Source organism: Typopeltis vanoorti, chromosome 6 (genome assembly GCF_054136105.1).
Source record: "Typopeltis vanoorti isolate ZY-2024b chromosome 6, IOZ_Tvanoo_1.0, whole genome shotgun sequence".
NCBI classification, from domain to species: Eukaryota; Metazoa; Arthropoda; class Arachnida; order Uropygi; family Thelyphonidae; genus Typopeltis; species Typopeltis vanoorti.
The window spans coordinates 155,579,191-155,602,376 of record NC_143554.1 but is presented as its reverse complement, the minus strand read 5'-3'; the positions used below and the strand labels follow the sequence as shown (position 1 = coordinate 155,602,376).

Sequence of the window (23,186 nt, the reverse complement as noted above, 5' to 3'; positions counted from 1 at the left end):
TTCTTTCTTAGTTTTCTTTGGCCCCATGTTGAAAATAATACGCTGATCAGTGAAATTATGTATTTTCTGAATAATCAGGTAGATTATTCAGAAAATAAATATGAAGCTACAATAAAACACATCACTTATAAAAAGAAATACATACAGTACACATAATAAATACAAACCTAAAAAAACTTCACGAAGTGTATTGTTTGTTTACCCAAACCAAAATAGATACACAATAAAGCAAATACGTGCAGCATTCGTCATTTTTCAGATAAATACGACGTAGTAACAACGATCGTTACACTGGAGATGATTCAGCACGCGCAGCTAAACGTGCATAAAAAAAGTTAAAAAAAAGTATAATGTAAAACAGGCTTTAGTTCATTTCAAAAGAAAAGCATCATGGTTCGTATCTCAAATCTAGGCTCATATCTAGAGGTCAAAATGAGATATGAAAAAAGTTAGTATGTCGAGCAGTTCGTAAGTCGAGGTACCACTGTGTATACAAATCTACCAATTTTACATATAAAGTCCATTGTACAGTGTATCTAGGTTAATGAAGCAAGTTTTCCTCTTAACAAACTCATGCTGGTCTCTCTCTCTCTATCACTCTCTCAGGAAATATTTATATTCTGATCAATCCAAGTTTGCATACCAATATTTAACCAGCCTCAATAACATCTTCATCACCCTAAAACATAAACTATTCTATAATTTCACATCTGATTTGCTTTTTTCCTTATTGGAGGGGTGATATGATTGAGATGTGTAAGCTTTGGTGAGAAAAATTTACCAAATAGATATAAAGGAATTATTGCACAGATCATTTCTGGAAAAACTGTACAAAGGGGTGTGAGTGAAAAGATGAAAAAGAGATTTTTTGTTTGGCATGTAGTTTGAATGTGTGGAAGCATTGCCCGAGTGGGTAGTGAGTGCTTCAACATTGAATGTGTTTAAGGCAAGATATGATAGTTAATGTGGTCTGTGAGTGTTCGACTTCTGGAGATGAGTTTTCAGACTCCATTTTAAGTAATGCTATACTAATAATACTAATATTGTACAATGCCACTGTTTTTCAATGTATTCCCTCCTAATTAAAGAATCTTGTGAGGTATTTTTATAAATATGGTTGTGTGAAACTTTGCAAGATTTGGGAAACAACAATTTCTAGAACATCTGTCTAATTGCCATGGCTGGCATCCCTCTTAAGACTTTAGGCTTCTTTACCTAAAATCTTCCACTTATATTTAGTATGCTTGTGTGTGTGTGTGTGTGTGCTATGTTATACTAATATTAGTAATATTGTACAATGCCACTGCTTTTCTCCTTAACAAAGTTGAAGATTTAGATGCAGTTGTTTTTCCAACAGCGATTTATGGATGTGAGACTTGGAATCTAAAGAAGTCTGATAAGAAAAGGATAGCTGCTTTTGAGATGTGGTGTTTTTATTATTATTATTATTATTACGGGAAATTCCAAGCACTCCTCACACTCATCGAGGGATTCCCTAAATATCATGGCAAGAACTATTCAACATTTGCACAGTATCTATCATACTTTGCTTTGAACTCATTCACAGTCATGGCACTCACAACAGACTCTGGTAGCTTATTCCACTCATTCACCACTCTCTAAGTAAAAAACCTAGTTCTAACACCCTTGATAACTACACTTTTGCTCAGTTTCCATGATGATCCCTAATTCTCCCACTACCACACCTGTTCTGAAAAATTTCCTCTGAATTAATCTTGTAAAAACTCCTCAGTAATTTGAATGTCTCAATCAAATCACCCCTTTTCTGTCTATCAACCAGTTTCTGTGACTCACAAATCTTCAACCTGTTCTTGTAAGGTTCATTCCATAGACCAGCTACCATCTTGGCCACTTGCCTCTGCATCCTTTCTACGCTTTCCCATCACCAAGAAATCCTGGCATGCAGATCTGCATCCAGAAGTCAAGATGGTATCTTATCAAGGCTTGATAAAGAAGAACAATAACCTGCTGCTCTCTACTCAAAGTATTCTTCAGTATTATTCTTATTATTATTTGACACCTCCATGGAGTCCAAAGACTCATCAAGGGAGGGCACCTGCTCTACAACTATCTTCACAACTCAATCTACCATCCAGAATCTGCATCCAAACCACCACTAGTATTTCCAAAGACAATCACAAACATCCATGCCCACGGTGGGATTCGAACCCGCAGCCTTTTGGCTGGAGAGCAGATATGCTAACTACTCAGCCAGCCAGGAAGGCGGCACCAAGTGACAACAGTAACCAAGTGATCTGATGAGCTGCTTTAGTGACTTTTGCTGTGTGCTCCCTAAACTTTAACTTCCTATACACTAACACTCCCAAGTCTCTGGCTTCATTAACTAGAGTATGATTCCACCAATGTTGTATACTGCTGATAATCTTTTCACCCCAAAATGCATAACCTTACACTTTGCCACATTAAACTGACATCCATTCTCCTTAGCCCAGTCTGCCAATCTATCCAAACCATCCTGCAAAATTTTGACTTCAAGTGTATTCACTTTTGCTCTACTCAACTTTGCATCATCAGCAAATAACTGAACAGTTCCTCTCAGATCCTTTCCTATATCATTAATGAACAAATTAAATAGCGATGGTCCAAGAACAGAACCCTATGGCACACCACTAGTAACAGGCCTTCTTTTGGATTCTACTCCTGAATAAATAAACTACTCTCTGATATCTCTCCATCAACCACCCTCCTATCCATCTCACCAACCCTATATCCATCTCCATGTGGTGCAGTTTACTGATTAGAATTCCATGTGGTATCCTGTCAAAGGCCTTTGCAAAGTTCAGCAGTATCACTGTAAACCCATTACTTTTATCCAATTGAGTCACTGTATTATAAAACGTGTTACAGAAGGCTGTTGAGGATATCATATACTGAAAGGCATACAAATAAATGGGTGTTGGAAAGGATTAGTAGAATTTAAGGTTCCTTAAGGATATTGACAGAAGAAAGTTAAAATACTTTGGACACATTGAAAGGATGAAAAGAAAACCTTCTCAGAACAGTAATAGAAGGTAATGTTCTGGAAAAAAAGAGGAAGGGGGTAGGCTTTCAGTGAGATAGATGGATTGATGCTGTTTGTGGGGTGATTGAACTTCAGAGAGTTCAAGTCTCCAGAAAATTTTTTCTGGCGGTACACAGTACTAGCACCTTTTTTTCTTAAGTTTTTAAAAATTTGTGATTTAGTCACAGCAAAATGTATCATAAATATCCTGGTAGATGGTACTGTGTTCACGAATTGAATTTTCAGTTTTGATTACTCATAAGTTGTTATCCTGCTTTCCTGTTTCATAGGTTGGTACGCACAACCGGAAACAGGAAGTTGTGTTCACTTCCAATTGCTTCCAATATCAGTTTATGAGTTTTATATTCACTCTGCAACAGGCAGGTGTTCACATGAGTTTTGAATTAATATAAGTTAAATCAGTGCAATCATTGTTCAAAGTGAGTAAAATAAGCAGTGACTTTATTGTCAATGAGTAAAAAAAGGAAGGCTGAAGAAGCAGAAATTGTTGAATCTATTTGTGATCCTGTAAAACAGAAAACTAGCACTGAAAGAGGATCACGAAACCAAGAACGAAGATGAACGTGGTCAAAAGGAAGCAGATTCTGATAATGATTGGCCCGAATGTTGGATACTTTTGCAGAAAAATGACTTCTGTGAGAGAAACGAGTGACTGTATGTCAAGAATAAAATGTTGGGCTGTAAAGTGTGTCATGATGTCGGAAGTCTTTCCATCGATAAACACATGGGAGAGAAAATTTCAGCGGAGGGCAAATGGTAAAATCAGTCATTTTGGAGAATATTGCAAATAATAGTTCATGTCATTAAGGAAAAAGATTTACGATCATAAGGAGAGTGCAGTGCACAAAGCGTGCCAAAAAATAAAATCTGAAGCAAAAAATAAAACATTAGAGAAAGTTTTCCTAAATACTTTGTCTCATAATAAAGACATAACAGGAAAAGTGTTTCATACTGCTTACAAAGTTGCGAGGAGAATTCAATCATTTAACAACTTTGAAGACAAATAAATTTACAGGAACTTAATGGCCTAGACATGGGACATATTCTTCATTCTGCAAATGCTTGCATTAATGTGAGCCATATTGCAAATGAAATAAGAAAAACATTAATAGACAATATAGTGAACTCCAAGAACAAAATATCATTACTTATTGATGAATCGCCAACTGTGAATAACACAACAAAATTGATTGTTATTGCTCGTGTAGTTCTTCCTGAACTTTCAGCTCCTGTGAGTCTTTTCCTAGATTTGATCGAATTATCAGATGTAACTGCTAGAGGAATTCGAAACTCTTTAATTAGTTATCTTGAGTGTTTAGGATTATCTGAAGATTACTGAAAGGAGTATTTATTGTCTATAACTTGTGATGGTGCAGTCGTGGTATTTGTTCATGTTCTCTTTTCTTTTCCTTCACTGCCTCTTTAACTTCCTGTGTCTACCATGGAGTTCTGATTTTTCTATCCTTGCACACAACCTCACCACATGGCTCTCTGGCTGAATCAATCAGTGTTTTCTTCAGAGCTTGCTACTTAATCTCCAAGGTTTGGTTCTTGCTCTCAAACTCTTTCATTTTTTCTTGAGTAATATTTGTGTATTTTAATCTACAGTTCACATCTGAGAGCTGCTCAACTTTTATTCTCTTTAAAACTTTCTTACATGTTATTCTTTTCAATATGAAATTCAATTTTATCCTGAAGACTAAATGGTGATCACTTCCAATTTAAAATCCACTGTACACTCAGGTGTCCTGCACCAGTGGGAAAACATCACTATCAACAATAATATATTCAATGAGACTTTTCTTATTCCTTGCCTCTTCTCTCCATGTGAATTTGTGCACATTTTTATGTTGGAACATTGTGTTAATAATAACCAGTCCATGTTCTCAGCAGAAATCCAATAAGTATTTGCCATTATTATTAGCTTTGCTCTTTTCAACAAATTTTCCCAAAATATTTTTGTATGTCTCACAATCATTTCCTACTCTGCTATTTAGATCCCCAATAAGTACCAACTTTTCCTTTTTTGTTGTGTCAGTTGCTTTTTCTAAAGCCTCAAAAAATTCCTCCACTTCTACCTTAGTGGAACCTTCTGTGGGACCATAGGCACAAATAAGTCTCATTGTCCAGTTCCCCATTCTCATATTTGCCCACATCACTCTACTTGTGACTGCCTGCCATTCAACAAGATTAGCCTCGTATTTAGTGTTGAATACTATGGCTACTCCTTCTTTTCCTTGATTGTCATTGCCTGAATATAACATTTTGTATTTATTGCTCAGAAAGATCTTGCCAGTTTTTGTCTTTTTTGTTTCAGTCACCCCTATTATGTTGATCTGGTACTTATCTAATTCCTCAGCTAGCTCCGTTTCTTTGCCATTCAGGCTTCTTATGTTGATAGTACCGATTTTGAACTCTGGTGATATTGAGTTGAGGTAAGTTTTAGGATTTGTTCCAGTAGCTGACTTTTTGCTGTTCGCCCTGGTTTCCTGGCGAAAACAACGGGGGCCTTGTTTAACCGGGCAGCGCCCCAGCCGGCATGAAATTCTGTCATGTTGTACCATCATTTGAAATTTTGGTTTAAGCCAATAAGAATACAATTTGGTCGGCTAATCCAAAATTACCAGCCCATCCTCGTCCATTCAGTATCCATGTAGATACCTAACAGGGTGCACCACGAGAAGGTGAGGATTGGACATTAGGTCAGAAGCCCTGTGTTGTGTCATACCCTGTCCTTAAATTGCCCTTTCTTATCTCTATTACACTGCTGGCCGAATCCCTGATAAGAGTGAAGCTGTTTGTTTTGTGAGACAAAGAATTGCAAATGGCGGATGCCAATTTCTTTGTCTCAGCACTAGTTCTAAATCCCTCTTCAAATTCAGAGAAAATTTATTTGTATAAGCTGCGCCACCCTGAATCCTAGGATATACTAAATGCAGGACCAAGGAGATAGAACACAGTCAGCATTCACTCTTCTCAGCTATAAATATACACTTTGCAGTCATGACCTTAACTAATACAGTTTCCCGCCCGTGTGTGGTTCGTTATAATTTATGGGCAAGTGCAGTAGGATCTAGATACAGGCAAGACAATATTCACATTAAAACAAAACATTTAATTACAGTTATAATTCATATATTACACTGAGAAGCACTTAGATAATCATTGAACTGAAATTCATATACATCATTAAACTCTCATACATATAGTTAATTTTCCCCTTTTTATATAATTCTATCTCAGAAACATAAATGCTAACATTTAGTCACTTAATCTCAATTTTCTACTGTAATCATTAATCATTAAAATCTCTCTTTTAATACTTATCAAATTTCATTCAAGGTTCTCCTTAACAATCCTATTCAAATTTTCCACATATCTCAGTTTTAAGCCAGAACAAATCATAATTAATTCTCTTTCAAGACACATCTATGAGACACCATTAAATTTCCTCCAAAATTCAATCAGCAACAGTTCAACAGAAATGTCTCTCAGCACACACACACATTAAAATCTTCTCATACAATTCCATAGTTAGTAGACATAAAGTTTTCACCTTACCCATTTGCTGGATATTCTATTTGGCCACATCAATTCTTTCGTCAGACTACTACCTTATATTATTGCTTTTCTTCACACTTCCTTGGGATTTCTTTACGATTTCCCTCTATACTTCAACTGGAATTACTCTGTAGTTTTTCACCATTAAGATCTGCTGGGCTTTTGTTTCTGACTGGTAAGTTCTCTTGGTCATTCGGTTGTAACTTCCACAAACAAAGGAAATCCACATGGAGGCTCCATACCAGCCAGACTTCCGTGGCACAGGAATACAGCAGCAGGAAAACGTCTAAAATCCTGGTTCGCAGCGTTACATCTCTTACATCGCTAAACACCACGCCGTTTCTCTCATTCGTTATCGATGTGTATGTCATACTTTCACTACAACGCGCGGCACTTAGCACTGCTCGTGGCATCCTTTCGTAACTCTTGTAGCGTTACGGTGGAAGGGGGGGAGCACCATGCTACATCACAGATATACTTCACCACGTGTCTCAGAAGTCGGCCGTTTCACATTTAGATTATTATACCCAGCAAATGGTTAGTCAATTACAGTATTTTAGACCAAGCAAATACTCAATAATAATACATTTAAATTTCACATTACTAAATTAAGATAAGATAACAAAACCAAATTAAGAATTCTACGAAGTGCTTCTTTATTCTGATGAATCATTATTTTTCTCAATAGAGTGATAACAATGTTAATTCCTCCGACTTAACACCTGGTTGGTTCTTCGCATTCCTTTGAAGGCTATGTGGAGGTCTCCTCTCAGTTATATAGCTTTGACCCTTACGCACCCCTCTCCTCTTCTATCATTCCCATATCTCGCTCTCATTCCCTCTCTTCCACTTATCCTATTCTCTCCTCTTCTATCATTCACTTAACTCTCTCTCTCTCATTCCCTCTCTTCTACTGTTCCTATTCTCTCCTCTTCTACCAGTCCCATAATCCTCTCTCACTCCTATTCTGATTCACCTTGCATACATCTCCTCCATTCACCTAATCTCATCTTTCACACTTCTCATCTCATTCCCTAGACATTCCACCTGCACTTTCAGCTCATCTCCCTCTCTCTGCAAGTCAGCCACTCTTATTTGCCATTCATCCTCCCAACTGAGACCATCTCCAAAAATTTCACAATCTTTCAACCTTTCCATACTCCCCGCTTTCATTATTTTATTCATATTTCTCTCGCTATTCTCGCCCTCTGTGACACCACTCATCTCTCCACATGGAGAATCTCCTGCCTCTGACTCAATGAGGTCAGTTATAGTCTCAATGAGGTCAGTTATAGTCATCTCTAACTCACCAAGTTCCTCCCATTGCCTGCATTTTACGCATATATGCATTTCCCCTTCTCTCACCCGCCACATATACAACCACCAGGACGCATACATTCCACAAGTCCCACATGCTACAAAATCTTGTATTATATCATGCAAAATGGAGTCCTTAAATGGGGAAGGACTTGGTGATACGCCATTTGTAATTTTAACTGCTCCTGTTGCCATTATTCAAAATAGTATCGAGGAACTATTAAAACTAAACGCTAAATAAGTATAAGGGAATATAACTATATAAGTAAAAGTACAAACAAAATACAAACAAAACTTTTATGTATACTAAATATAAATAAAATAAAACTAAATAATTAAAATTTATGTTATCTTTGTCTTCTCTTCCACCATCATGCATCCAATTCCGACCCCGTCTTCTCAGTAACCAAAATACACAATATGGCGACAACAACTAACTCCAAAAACAAACACTGAAGGACACTCGTATTCCAGAAAAACAATGTAGCACAAATCTATCTCGACAAAAGTCAGACTATTCACCGAATAAAAAGCACTTTTTTCAGAAGAGCTCAAAATCCCCGCCACATTCTCTGGTGACTCTAGCACCCTCCAAGTTTTCAATCATCTCATCCATCCTTTCACCCCTATTAATTGCCATAGCCACACTTTCTATCGAGCAGAGCAGGCAAACATCCTCATGCATCCTACCTTTCACACCATGGATCATCAAGGGAAACCAGCTGAATGGGTCTTTTGAAAGTGGCATGGAGATCATATTTGTAGAGAACTTTGTCTGACTTTTTTGAGGTACCCTTAATATATGGGATGTGAATAGTTTTGCTGTGATCTTATGTGTTGATTGCACAAGGGAAGGAAAGGGGTTGTATGTAGTATTTTATCATTTTATAGGATTTGTAGCCATTGGCTAAAAAGATGTTGTAAAACTACCACAGCTCAGTTTCAAGGGCTGTGTCATTTGAATAAATAGAGCTGGCTCAGTGTTTGTAGGATGCCATATGTATATCATCAAATTTATTTAAAATTTCAAATGCTTCATTTTCATGAATGACTGGTATGCTTTGCTATTTCCCACTTTTATTTAAAACTACTGTCAACCCACCTAACCTGAAATAGTCACAAAATATCAATAAACCTGTAGCTGTAATCCTCTTGCTATATCTACCAACTATAGTCAACCTTCCATATTTACCCTTCCTTCTGCTAGCCACATGTCTGAATTCTTTAGAATTTCACTTTGTGGCAGGCTTCAGCCAATCTTTTTTCATCTCCGATTTCTACTTCTTCACTACTCTTGTCATCTTTCTAACCTGTACCTTGTGCTGATGAGGGATATTTATTCTTTTCTTTATACTTCCTCCATAAAGTCTCAACAGCTTCTGCATAATTCCATGATTCATCTGAAATCATGGGAGGGCACCCACTCTACAATTCTCTGTCTCCACCACCCAATCCACCAACCACAACAAACAGTAACTATCTTTCTTATCATCTATTATTAACCTTCATCTATTATCACTGTATGAGACAAGATAAAATCCTACAAGTGTAGGATTGGATGCACTTGTAGTAATCCTACAAGTGTGTCTCACAGCTGGCATCCACCACATGCCATGTAAGGTAGTTGTGGCCTCGGTATCAAGGGTCTACATGAGTATACCATTAATGGATGTAGCAAGTGGAAGCCAGTCACATGCCATTGACCAGGGTCAACGTAGACTGTCCAGACCAACCACAGGGCAACATCAGCACAAATCACATCCAGTTTCAATGTCAGAGGTCTGAGCAGTGTCAGCAAATGAATGGTATGGCATACCCTGCATGCCATGGGCTACAGGAGCCGAAGCCCTAAAAATGTACCACTGCTGACAGCACATCATTGGGCATTACGCCTTGCCTGGTGTCGGGGACTATCAAAACTGAGCTTCTGCAGATCAGAGTCATGTGGTATGATGAATCCCATTATCAGTTGTACCGAGCTGACAGGAGGGCACGGGTGTGGCGTTGACAGCATGAGGCCTTGGCCATGTCAGGTCAGCTCTGTTCAAGGAGTTGGTGGCTTTGTGATGGTTTGAGGAGCCCTCATGTGACACATTAGGTCCCTTAAGTGTGTCTGGAGAGGTCCTTAAACACTACAAGCTACCAGAATGTGCTGGTTGATCACATACAATTTCTAGGCCTTCACGCATCCTGCAGCTAATGGTCTGTTTTTGGTCTTAGTTCGGGACCATCCAGTAGCCACCAGAGTCCCCAGATTTAAATCCGATTGAATCTCTCTCTAGGATGCCGTACAGCAAAACATCAGAGCCACGTACCTGAGATAACGTCTAAGGCACAGTTGTGAACAATGCTGCAACAGGCATGGCTGGAAGTACCTCTGGCAACCCTCCGGCATCTGGTGGGCTCAATCCCTCCGAGAGTACAGGCTGTTATAAATCTGGGGACCCTGGTGGCTACTACTCTCAATGGACTAAAGAGGAAGACCAGTTGCCCTGGTCTTCCTCTTTGGTCCATTGAGAGTATATAGAGAGTATAAGGCATTGGGAGTGGTATGGTGATTTTTTTTAATGTTGTTCCCACTCAGGAAAGATTATTTGCAAACATATAGTGTGTTTTTGTAAATATGGATGGGATAAGGATTTTTATTTATTTTTTATCAATTTTATATATTTTATTATTATTATTATTATTCAGGCCTCCATGGAGTCAAAAGACTCATCGCAGGAAGTCCTTCCTAGGAAACACAAAGTCTATCATTTAGAGAAAGATGTTGAAGGTTTATTTTTCACTTGGTTAGAGTATAATAAATTTAGTTTAATCCTTTATCCAAGTGTGAGCAAACAAAGTTTGTGCCTGAAAGTATCTTCAGGACTGGGTTAAGGTGGTACAACACCAGGGCAACTCATTGCAAAGGTGGAGCAAGCTACCAACACTCCTATCTCAGTATCTCCTATAATGCAAAACACATCTCCTTGCGGATATGTCTAATGTTATGCACTAAGGGAAGGGCCACTACCCAGACTAGTTTCGACCTTTATTGAGGTAGAATGGGAGTTCATGTCTCTCATCATTGGCCTTTGGAGAATAAAGCGTGCTGAGGGTCAGCAGACAGTAAGAGAGGAGTATGATGTAAGATAGAGTAGGATAGTAGGAGGTAAAAGAGGCCTCAGTCAACCTGTTTAGCTGTATTAGGCTAATTGGTCTGTAACACATAATCTCCATTTCAGAAAAAAAAAGGTTAAACATAGACTTTTGTCTAGGGTTCGCATATGATTTTATCTAAATTAATAATTTACTTAGAGGATCTTTTTGTGTTACTAAATATAATATCCTTATTTGTATTCCGGATAATTAAATTTTACTGCTGTTATTGAGAAACTGAGGACTTATAGTCTGGGCTAAATATATGAATTGATCATAGAGGTCGAACTTAAGGTCCGGAGAGAAAAAATAAAAAAAAAGGAAATTTTTTTTTTTTTTTTTTTGAATACATTTAAAATATAAATTTTATTATTTAAATTAAAAAAAATTCAAATAATAAAATAACAGGACTTAAGGTCTGGTGAGTTGAAATGAATAGGGACTTATAGACCTGGCACTATTGGGACTTAGAATGGGGTAGAGACTGGCCCGGGAGATGCCGCTCGCGAGGAGCAGGACCACCTCTCTGTAAGCTTTCGCAGCCGGAGTTCTCAGCTCTACCCCCCTTATTTGGAGTAAAAGAAACCGTGCCAGCGAAAGCTTTGTGGCTAGGGAAGACAGAGTGGTTATTCTTTTTCCTAGGGGGGGGGGGGTTGTGGGTTCTAAAGAGATATACAGGGCTTGATGCGTCCCTGTATAAGAAAGTATATTGTCGGTGGTTTGCAGTATTGATTCACAAATTTAAAATCTCCTAGTAAGTGCCTTTCTTGTGCAAGAAATTTGGGTAGGTAGAAAAAGAAACCTTTCCTTATTCTTGCATACATTAAATTTGCGTCTTGTACCTGGGATTTTTTCCGTACCTTCCAAATGTGATATTTTAACACGTTGATTAGTAAGATAGCGAACTTTTGGGTTTTTTGGACTGGTGGGGGGAATTGTAGCCATACGACCTCTTCTACTATCAGCATGAGGATTCCCAATGCTGTGTTGAGTCTCTGCCAGATGTTTTGGGCTGGTGGACAAAAATAAAAGAAATGGTCCACCGTTTCCACGTCCTGGCAGACATCGCAGAAGAGGTCGCACTGGCTAGGTACATACCAGGATTTCACCTGTTTCACCAGGAGCCTCCTGTAGGCTATTCTCCAGGCTAGATCTCGATGAAAAGGCTGTCCCCAGCTGTTTTTGATATTTCTGAAGAGAATTTCATTATTTGTCCTGAGATTGGGTGTATCACGCCTGGAAAGTTGGAAGAAATCCCAGTATACTGCTTTGGGTTTGTGTGTGAGGATTGCTATTCCTCTGTCTCTGAGTATTGTGATTGATTTAACTAATGTACAGTACCACTTGGGCACCCCCCTTGAGCGGGGTCCAGCATAGTCCGTGATTCCAAAGAGGGGGAGGAAAAGTCCTAAAAAGTATCTAATTAGCAGGCCAGAAATGTGGTTGGAGTTTAAGGCCTTCTGTGCGGTTTTGAATGTGTTTGCTTGTAGCAAGCTTTTGTGATCGGGCAGAGCGTAACCCCCTTCTTCCTGTTTGAGTTGTAGGTATTCTTTCTTTACTTCGTGTTTTCTCCCATTCCAGAAGAAATCAATGAGTTCTTTTGATAATTTCTTTTCTTGTGACAGTGTGATGCCTGTGATGTTGTCAGTGTGCATCAGCATTGGGGTGACGATTGTTCTTATTACTGTCGCTCTGCCATAAAAGGAGAAAAAGGTTGGTTTGAACAGCCTTATCCTGTCCCTGCTTGTCTCCTGCAATATTTGGATTGGTAGTGCTAGGGTGTCTGAAAAAGGCACGCCTAGTATTGTTAGGGGCTGTGTCTATAGCGTTAAACCGTAGGGAAGTCCAGTGCTATGGAAATTTCCAAAAACTTTTGATTTTAGTTTTTCGTACGTTAACGCGAAGACCACTGACTATGCTGAACTTTTGCAGCATGTGCAGATAGATATAGATGGACTCAGAATCTCTGAGTGTGGCCACTACATCGTCCGCATATGCTACTATTTTGCATTGTCTGGAGACTTGGGGCAGTGGAATACCATTAATTGCGGGGGTGTTATCAATTCTTTTGATTAGGGGTTCTAATACTAGGGAGAAGAGGAGGGGGCTTAGCGGGCAGCCTTGCCTAACCCCTCTCTTTATGCGGATTGGTTCTGTCAGAAACCCATTAATAGATAGTTGGGTTGTGGCTTCCCCGTACATGTTTTTAATTGTACGCCGAAGTCTCGGGCCCACGCCTGTTTTTTGGAGGATGTTCTGCAAGTACCTGTGGTTGACGCTGTCAAACGCTTTCTCCAGGTCGGTGGAGAGAAGTGCCAGGGGGTATTTTTTTTCCTTAGCCAGTCTGATCAAGTCTCTTAACAAGAAGAGATTGAGTTCCATAGATCTACCGGGGATCCCGTAGACCTGTGAGCTTGTTATTACATTTTCGATACCGCCCTTAAGGCGTGTGCAGATAATTTTTGCAAAGATCTTATAGTCTAAATTGGTTAAGGAGATTGGACACCAGTTATTCGACAAAGTCCGATCTCGGTCTTTCTTGGGGATAAATATGGTATAGCTCTTAACGAATTCCTCGGGGATGTTTCCCGAAGTGAAGAATTCGTTAAAGATGTTTATTAATGCTGCCACTGCAAATTCCCAGATAGATTTATAGAATTCTATCCCCAGTCCGTCTGGCCCTGGGGGTCTTCTTTGTTTTCATCATTTTGCACGTAGCCTTTATTTCGGCTGCAGTTATCGGCCTGTCATGCAGGGCACCAAGATGATCGGGAAAACGTGTTGCGTCGCACTCACTGAAGTCATCTGTGCCCTGCTGGTCAGAGAAGATGCCGATATACTGCTGATGAAAGTGACGGAGTATTTCGTGGGTTGAGTGTAGAATCTGGCCCTTCTCTTCGATCTGGTAAATCGTTTTCTCATCATTAGCCGCCACCCGTTGTTGTTATTGAGGTCTCTTCAGTGGGAGCCAGGCCCAAGTGGAGATATCAGGAAGATCAGGCAGAAGCATTAGCAGGTCATCTCTACCTACCTATAGGAATTGCCAATTGGTGTGCCACCCTTTTTTAATAATTTACTCTGGATTTAGAGAAAGATGTTGAAGGTTTATTTTTCACTTGGTTAGAGTATAATAAATTTAGTTTAATCCTTTATCCAAGTGTGAGCAAACAAAGTTTGCGCCTGAAAGTATCTTCAGGACTGGGTTAAGGTGGTACAACACCAGGGCAACTCATTGCAAAGGTGGAGCAAGCTAAGCTTGCTCCACCTTTGCAACGAGTTGCCCTGGTGTTGTACCACCTTAACCCAGTCCTGAAGATACTTTCAGGAGCAAACTTTGTTTGCTCACACTTGGATAAAGGATTAAACTAAATTTATTATACAAAGTCTATCATACCACTCCTTGAACTCGTTCACTGTTCTCACTCTCACCACTCTATCAGGCAATGCATTCCACGGTTCAACTACCCTGTACTGTCTTATAAGTACCACGCGCTAACCAAATGCCCCACTAGGGAACATTGTTTATTCAATATTACTGCTCTTTTGCTCAGCTCGTCACTATCATACCTAGGCAACTATCTTTTCTCTCTGCATTTTCATTTGTACAACCTCAAGCAAGAATCTCATATCTCTTGCCACCCAATTACATTCCCTCTCAAGTCATTCGTTCCTACCATCACAATCATCTCATCCATCCTTTCACCCTTCTTAATTACCAAAGCCACTCTTTCTATCCTCCAGGCAAACACTCCTCATGCATCCTATCTTGCACACCATATTTTTTGTATTTTTTAAAATTTATTTTTTACATAGTTTGGAAACCCTGCTCTAGAGACATAGAACTTTTTCAAAGCCACTTTGGACCTCTGATAAGCTATGATTATCCAAGATTTCAAGATGTTGTGATTATTTCAAGATTTTCTTCAATTTTATGCTAGCAGAGCATGAAAAGATGAGAGGCTGACTATTTCATGTGTAAATTACTATTATAAAAATACAACTTATAAAAATAATACCAAAAAAAATAACATTTGCTCATTACTTACCAGTATATCTCTTTTTAGAAAGCTTAATGCACAATGGGGACATTTAGCTTGTTTCATGCAACACTCTGAGGTTGTGTGGCTGTCTAAATCCATACGATTGATTCCAGTATTGCAAGCAGGGCACTCAATAGTTGCATATCCACAAGACTCTTCATGATCCTGTTGAGAATCCCAGAATAAGATTTCCATTTTAAATCTGACAAAAAAAATATTATGACAGACATTATTACTGAGTTAAGAAGGAGGGCTATGATAGCAAAAGATGTAATAACATGAGGTGTAGAAGAAATGGGTGTGAGTTTTTGGATGCATGAATTGCATTTCATAGCAGAAAAGACTTGTATAAGAAGGATAGTGGCCTGTGCTTGAATGGATTTGACATTAGGAGCCTAGAAAAATTATATTTTATTTTATTTTTTTTATTTAACACCTCCAGGAGTCTAAAGACTCGTTGAGGGAGGACACTTATTCTACAACTCTCCATCTCCACCACTCCACTAACCGCAACTACTTTCATCATCTATACCAATGCCATCTAACGCCGACCACCACTACTATTTTCACAGACAATCACAAACATCCATGCCCATGGCAGGATTCAAACTCTCAGCCTTTTGGGTGGTGAGTGGATATGCTATCCACTCGGCCAACCAGGCAGGCATTGTATTGGACTGAGATCTAGTGCAGCATATCAGGGGAAACTAGATCATCCGAAGGAATGATAAGAATACGTGTAACTTCAGTTAAGGTATGCAAACATCATAATGATATAAAAGTCACTGGCATGGTTATGAATATAGTGAACCTGTAGACCAGCGGTTGGCAACCTTTTTAATATGAAGGGCGCAATACCGTGGGCGCTGCGCTGCCAACTCCTCGTGATTTAAATAATTAAACTTAAAATTACAATTGGCATGAATGGTTTGAAATGTCATTCTGTATTACTTTTTTTAGAAATAGCCACACTATTATTGCATAATAAACAAATACATTTGCCATTATGATTGATAAAGCAAGGTGCTCACATCTGATCTGACAGATACATGCCAAATGTTAACATGAATATTCTTTTTGTATTCATTTTTTATTTTTTATTTTTTATGGTATTTTATATTCATTCATATGTGACAAAAATATGTTGTAAAAGCGAGGTAAACAAAATAATGTTAAAATTTGAAATCTCGTTTTTCTTAAAAACAACTAATCATAGAATGTCTAAGCCTGAAATGAGAGAAAAAATGCCTGTGTCATGAGCTGTCCGTAATTTTCAAATTTTATATTGCCTCTTCATATTAAAAAGGTTGCTGACCTCTGCAAGATGTGCTTTACATTTATGGAAAATACTAAGGAAAGAGGCCTGGAGCTTGCTCCACCTTTACTGCGAGTTGCCCATAAGGCACTACTTATGCTTGCATCCCCCAAAACTTTTAGTTTCTATATATTTGGTAAGAAACACTTGTAGTTTCTATATTCGGCTATGAAATAATGTTGGATTCAATATTCATTTAATTTGTACCATCATGTATTATATTTGCAATGGTTTTACTTTATATTTTCTTGCATTTTAGCCCATACTAGTAATGAATGTATCTCTCCGATATACTGCGATCTACGCTGCAAAATTACCAATAAGCAGTTTACAATAATTTCTCTGAGGGTGCACTAAAAATTCACTGCGGGCGCTGCGTTGCCGACCTCTGCTGTAGACATTTGATCTGGACTTTCTGAGAGTGTCTGTGAATGAAAAAAAGAAAGCTGTCCAACTGGGCTAAGCAGATTGCAGGTGTATATAAATGACAGGAGCATCAGAAATACAGGGCTTTGGTTTGTTGCTTAGGCGAACAAAATGTAGCCTAAGAATGTTGTTATTAGTGAAACCTGGCTCTCAAAGTCAAATGTAATAACTGCAATCAAATGTGAAGGGTTAAAGTATCTTTAAGAATGACAGAAAAGGAGGATGATACTACTAATTACATGAGATAATTTGAGGTTCAGTTTGGGTAGAAACTCACGAAAACAACAACAACAACAATAATAATAATAATAAAAATTATTATTATTATTATTATTATTCACGCCTCCATGGAGTCAAAAGACTCATCGTGGGAGGTCCTTCCTAAGAACATAAAGTCTGTCAAGACTCATCGAGGGGAGGTCCCCCCTAAGAAACACAAAATCTCTCATACCACTCTTTAAACATATTGACCGTTCTCGATCCCACCACTCCATCAGGCAATGCATTCCACAGTTCAACCACCCTCCATGCAAAGAAACCACTCTTCACCCTCTTGCTCACAGTTTCCTTTCGTAACTTCCAGGGATGGCCTCTTGTCATCACTCCTTCCCGCTGTTCAACCAAGCAAAAGAACTCCCCAGTGTCAACCCTGTAACAACCTCTCAACAGTTTAAAAGTCTCAATCATATCACCAATCCATCTTCTATCCACCAAACTCTGCAGATCACATTCCCTCAGCCGATCCTCATAACTATCCTTGTACAGTCCTGAAACCATCTTTGTCATCCGTCTTTGTATCCTTTCCACAGTTAATTTATCACCTTCAAATCCTGGGGAACAAATCTGAGAACAATAGTCCAAGTGTGGTCTGATCAGAGACTTACACAACGGAATGATAACCCTTTTATCTCTGCAGGTCAGTGTCCTTCTCATAATTGCAGCAATCCACTGTGTTACCTTCACCACCTTTGCAATATGTCCCCTAAACTTCAGGTTTCTATCAATCATCAACCCCAGATCTCTTGTCTCCTCTACTTCCTCCAGTATAACTCCTCCCATAGAGTATGCAGCATCCCATCGATGTTTCCCAAACTTCAAGACCTTACATTTTACTGCATTAAAATGACACCACCATTCATTTGCCCCTCTATCTAGCTAATTTAAATCTTCTTGCAGGACTACCACATCTGCACAATTACTAATAATCCTTCGACATCATCCGCAGACAACTGAATATCCCCTTGCAATCCATTGGCAATGTCATTGATATAAAGGTTAAACAATATAGGTCCTAGTACTGAGCCCTGTGGGACCCCACTTGTAACCCTCTGCCTGCTTGAAACTGCCCCACCATACACAACTCTCTGATACCTATCAGACAGCCAGTCCTGAATCCATCCAGACCCATATGCTGCAACTTAAATATCAGCTTATCATGTGACACCCTGTCAAATGCTTTCGCTAAGTCTAAGAAAATTGCAGTATATGCCATATGCCTTTCCCTCATCTAATGTTCTTGTAACTTTATTATAAAAGGCTAGCATATTGCTAAAACAAGAGCGCCCTTTCATAAATCCATGTTGACTCTCACAGACAACATTACCCTCATCTGCCCAATGCTGTATACGGTCCCTCACTACTTTCTCCAAGATCTTAACAACTACTGATGATACACAGACTGGCCTATAATTAGACACTTCCAGTCTGTTACCACCCTTATGCAATGGCACTATCTTACCTTCCTTCCATTCCCTGGGCATCTTTGCCGAAGCCAGACTTTCATTGAAAAGCCAGGTTAAAGGCACTGTCAGTTCCCTAGCACATTCTCTCAAAACTCGTGGTAAAACAGCATCCAGTCCCACAGCTTTACTGACATCCAGAGTACTCGGTATCTGAAACACACTCTCCTCCTGTACATTTAAACCTCGCCCAATCCCTCTAGCATTAAAACTGACTTCTCTAGGATGAAATACTCCAATAAAGTGTTCATTGAACAATTCCACTATGTCCTCTGCATCAATCACTCTATTCCCATTTTTATCCCACAATATCATTCTTCCACAGTCATTTCTCCTCCTACTGGCCACATAGCTAAAAAATTCCCTAGGATTTTCTTTGGATCTTAGGGTCAATCTCCTCTCATTTTCCAGTTTCGCTTTCCTTACCACACTAGTCACTCTTCTGGCCTGTGTCTTATATTCTTCATACATCTTCTCTTCACCTGTCTCCTTATATCTCTTCCATAGCTTCTTTTTTGCATGCAATTCCTGTTTAATATTGTTTGTCATCCACTTTACTCCAATTGTGTCCTCTTCATCACTCGTGGTATACAACTCCATTGCTGCGAACAAATATTCTTTCACAATTTCCCACGCACTAATGATATCCCAGCCTTCCAATTCCTCCCTCCATGAAACTTCCCGAAGTTGACGTCTAAGACTATTATAATAATGCCTCATCTAGCATTAAGTTTGAGGTTATCGTGAGTGAAATGTAGGCTAATGGGATGAAATGGTTGAATCTTGCTACAGACCTGGAGGTCAGTTACTGTGCATGAATAAATGCATTATGGGTGACTTAAATTATCTGAAGAGGTCTCAGTTAAGGATGTCACTGTTTTTCCATCAGTTGGTGATAGTATTCATGCTGTACAGACCTAAGAAGTTGCTAGTTATATTGATGTCCCAGTTAAGACTTGGACATCAATATAACTAGCACTTATAACTAGTATAAGTAATATAATATAACTAGTTCAGCATGTAACTTGTCCCAGTTAAGACAAGTTACATGCTGAACCATAAAGCTGGAAATTATCACAAACTTAGAAGAATACTAAGTTCAACTCCATGGTATCAGCTACTGAATGTGAAGGATATCAGCAGAGCATGAGAAGCTTTGAAAAGATGTTGTATGTAAATGGGTCCCTAGAATTCAAAGAATAAAGAGACTGGGAGTGAAATGGATGTGCAACCTTATTAAGCAAAGAAAACCATAAAAAAAAATTAAAAAAAACCACATGGAAAAAATATTATAATTATTATTATTATTATTATTATTATTGTTCCAGGCACCTCCAAGGAGTCGACAGACTCATCGAGGGAGGTCCTAACATCATGTCAATAACAACTATTCAACATTGGCACAGTATCTATCATACCTTGCCTTGAACTCATTCACGGTCGTAGCACCCACAACAGACTCTGGAAGCTTATTCCAGTCATTCACCACTCTCCAAGTAAAAAACCTAGCTCTAACACCCTTGTCAACCACGCTCTTGCCCAGCTTCCATGCATGGCCCCTAGTCCTCCCACCACCAGTCATAGTTTCAAAAATATCTTCTGTATCAATCTTATAGAACCCCTTCAGTAATTTGAATATCTCAATCATATCACCCCTCCTTCGCGTATCGTCCAATCTCTGCAACCCACAAATCTTCAACCTATTCTCATAAGGTTCATTCCACAGACCTACTATCATCTTGGTCACATGTCTCTGGATCCTCTCCACTTCCTCCCCATCACGAAGAAACCCTGGTGCCCATAACTGGGCACAGTAGTCCAGATGGGGTCTTATCAAGGCTCGATACAGAGGAACAACAACTTGTTTGTCTCTGCATGTTAAAGTATTTTTCAGAAACCAAGTGATTTGATGAGCTGATTTAGTCACTTTTGCAATGTGCTCCCTAAACTTCAATTCCCTATCCACCAACACTCCCAAATCCCTGGCCTCATCAATCTCCTGGAGTACAGTTCCACCAATGCGATATACTGCTGCTATTCTTTTCACCCCAAAGTGCATAACCTTACACTTTGCCACATTAAATTGACATCCATTTTTCCTAGCCCAGTCCTCCAAACTATCCAAATCATCCTGTAAAATTTTGACATCCTGTGCACTCACAATTGCTCTACCCAACTTTGCATCATCAGCAAACAAGTGAACACTTCCTCTCAAATCCTTTCCTATATCATTGATGAACAAATTGAAAAGTAGTGGTCCAAGAACAGAGCCCTGCGGCACACCACTAGTCACAAGCCGTCTTTTAGACTCCACTCCTGAATAAACCACTCTTTGATATCTCTCCTTCAACCACCCTCCTATCCATCTCACCAAACCCTATATCTATCCCCATCTGCTCCAGTTTACTGATTAGGGTTCCATGTGGTATCCTGTCAAAGGCCTTGGCAAGGTCCAGTAGTATCACTATAAATCCATTACACCTATCCAGTTCAGCCGTCATTGTGTTATAAAACGTGAGCAAGTTACTGAGGCACGATCTACCCTTCACAAAACCATGTTGTCCCCCATACAATATCCCATTTTCATCTATCCAATCCTGTATTCTTTTCTTGACTAATTTCTCTAAGACCTTGACAATGATTCCTGATATGCTAATCGGTCGGTAATTTACAACAGCAGTCTTGAAACCACCTTTATGCAGTGTAACTATTTTCCCCTCTTTCCACCCCCTCGGGACTAACCCAGACCCGAGACTCAAATTAAACAAAATGGTCAAGGGTACTGACAATTCTTTAGCTGCTTCTCGTACAACACGAGCTGGTATACCATCCAATCCCACGGATGTATTGACATTGAGGTTATGCAATAGACTACTCACCTCCACTTCATTCACAACAAATCCCGTATAATCTACTGGTTTATTCATGTCTGCAATGTCACCACATGGTTGATATATACTTGCAAAGTGCTCACTCAGTAACTCAAATATATCAACTGATTCAGTTACCTCCCTACCATAGGCATTCTTTAAAATCATTCTGTCATGTATATTTTTCCTTTTACTTGCTACATATCTAAAAAACTCTTTAGGATTCTCTTTAGCCTGCATGGCCAATGTTCTTTCGTAATCCTTTTTTGCTTTTCTTACCACACTCGTTACCCTTCTGGCCTGTGCTTTATACCGTCCATGTGCCTGCCGGTATTATTATTATTATAATTACTCCACACCTCCAGGGAGTCCAAAGACTCATCGAGGGAGGGCATCTACTCTACAGCTCTGTCTCCATCACTCAATTCACTGCAACGAAAGGCAACTACACCAACGCCATCTACCATCAACCACCACCACCACCACCACCACTAGCATTTTCACGGACAATAGCAAACATCCATGCCCACAGCAGGATTCGAACCCGCAGCCTTTTGGCTGGAAAGCGGCGCTAACCACTCGGTCAACCAGGCCAGCATGAGAATATCATGAGAATAAGAGTGAGGAGTTAGAAAAATATATCAAACACAGGCCAGAAAAGTTATGAGTGATGTATGGAAAGATAAGGTAGAATATGAAAAAAAAAAAAAACATGGCAGTGCAGGCAGGTTAAAAGCAACTGAAAATAATTTTATTGTTACACTGCAAGTAAAAGAAAGAAGGAACATGGAAGAATAACTTTTTCAGCAGGTGGTGCCCTTGTGTCAGAAACAGTTATGATTGTTCAAATAATGAGTGCTCACTTTGCTAAGATCTATCAAACTTGTGTATGTAATGGCTCATAGTGTTATTACTACATTAGAATAGTGATTGAGGAAGTTCTAGAGCTGCTGCATAACCTGGATAAGAGTTTGATAATCAGAAAAGATGAGATATCAGCATGTATGCTAAAGAAATGTTCTGTAGAATTGGCTTGGCCCTTGACATGTTTGTATAATCTGAGTCTCAGCCCAGGAAAGATTCTACAAGAGGTGGAAATAATGTATGATAATCCCATTGCAATAGATCAGTACAAAGACTGATGTGTCTGACTATCAACCTATCCATATTTCTGGAATGGTTGTGAGCAGTGCTTTTTTTCTGGAAAAAAAGGTGCAGGTACTCACCATGAAGATGTTATTACAGCAACTTCCACACTTTTAACATATCCTCTGATATACCCTCATCGTCTCTAGATCGCTTCTTGCTTTTGGTATCAACTGCAGAATGATGATCACGGAGCAGCCATGAGTCCACATATTTGCTAGGGTTGAACTGAGTGAGAGGAGGTCCTACTATCCTAATGAACATCAGTGTCGAAGTTGTCTGTACAAGCAGAGATGACTTTGATGAAGTTACTATAAGATTCATCTGAGAGAAAACCCCTTTCTCATCACTGGAAGATATTGCAATTTTGTCCAAAGTGTGCTTTACAGGAATGCCTGGGACTTTATTTTCTTGAAGATATTCACGAAAACCACGAACTGCTTCTCTTTCATTTAAGCAAAATTTGCTTACTAACTTTCTCATTTCAGCTTCACCAAATGTCAGATGCTTCCCAGGATTTTCTGGCCAATACTTGGAAACTAAAATCTCAGCATATTCAGGCAAATC

At 39.1% G+C, this 23,186-nt stretch overlaps 1 protein-coding gene across 4 annotated transcripts in view; it reads right to left on the bottom strand.

The window, feature by feature from the left end:
- LOC150106126 (uncharacterized) overlaps nucleotides 1–23,186 on the bottom strand; it is a 424,317-nt gene that overhangs the window by 94,737 nt on the left and 306,394 nt on the right. For all 4 annotated transcript variants that reach the window (XM_090393871.1, XM_090393872.1, XM_090393873.1 and 1 more), the window contains one exon: nucleotides 15,130–15,288. In XM_090393871.1, the coding sequence (XP_090249997.1) occupies nucleotides 15,130–15,288 (159 nt within the window). The remainder of the gene's footprint in view (nucleotides 1–15,129; nucleotides 15,289–23,186) is intronic.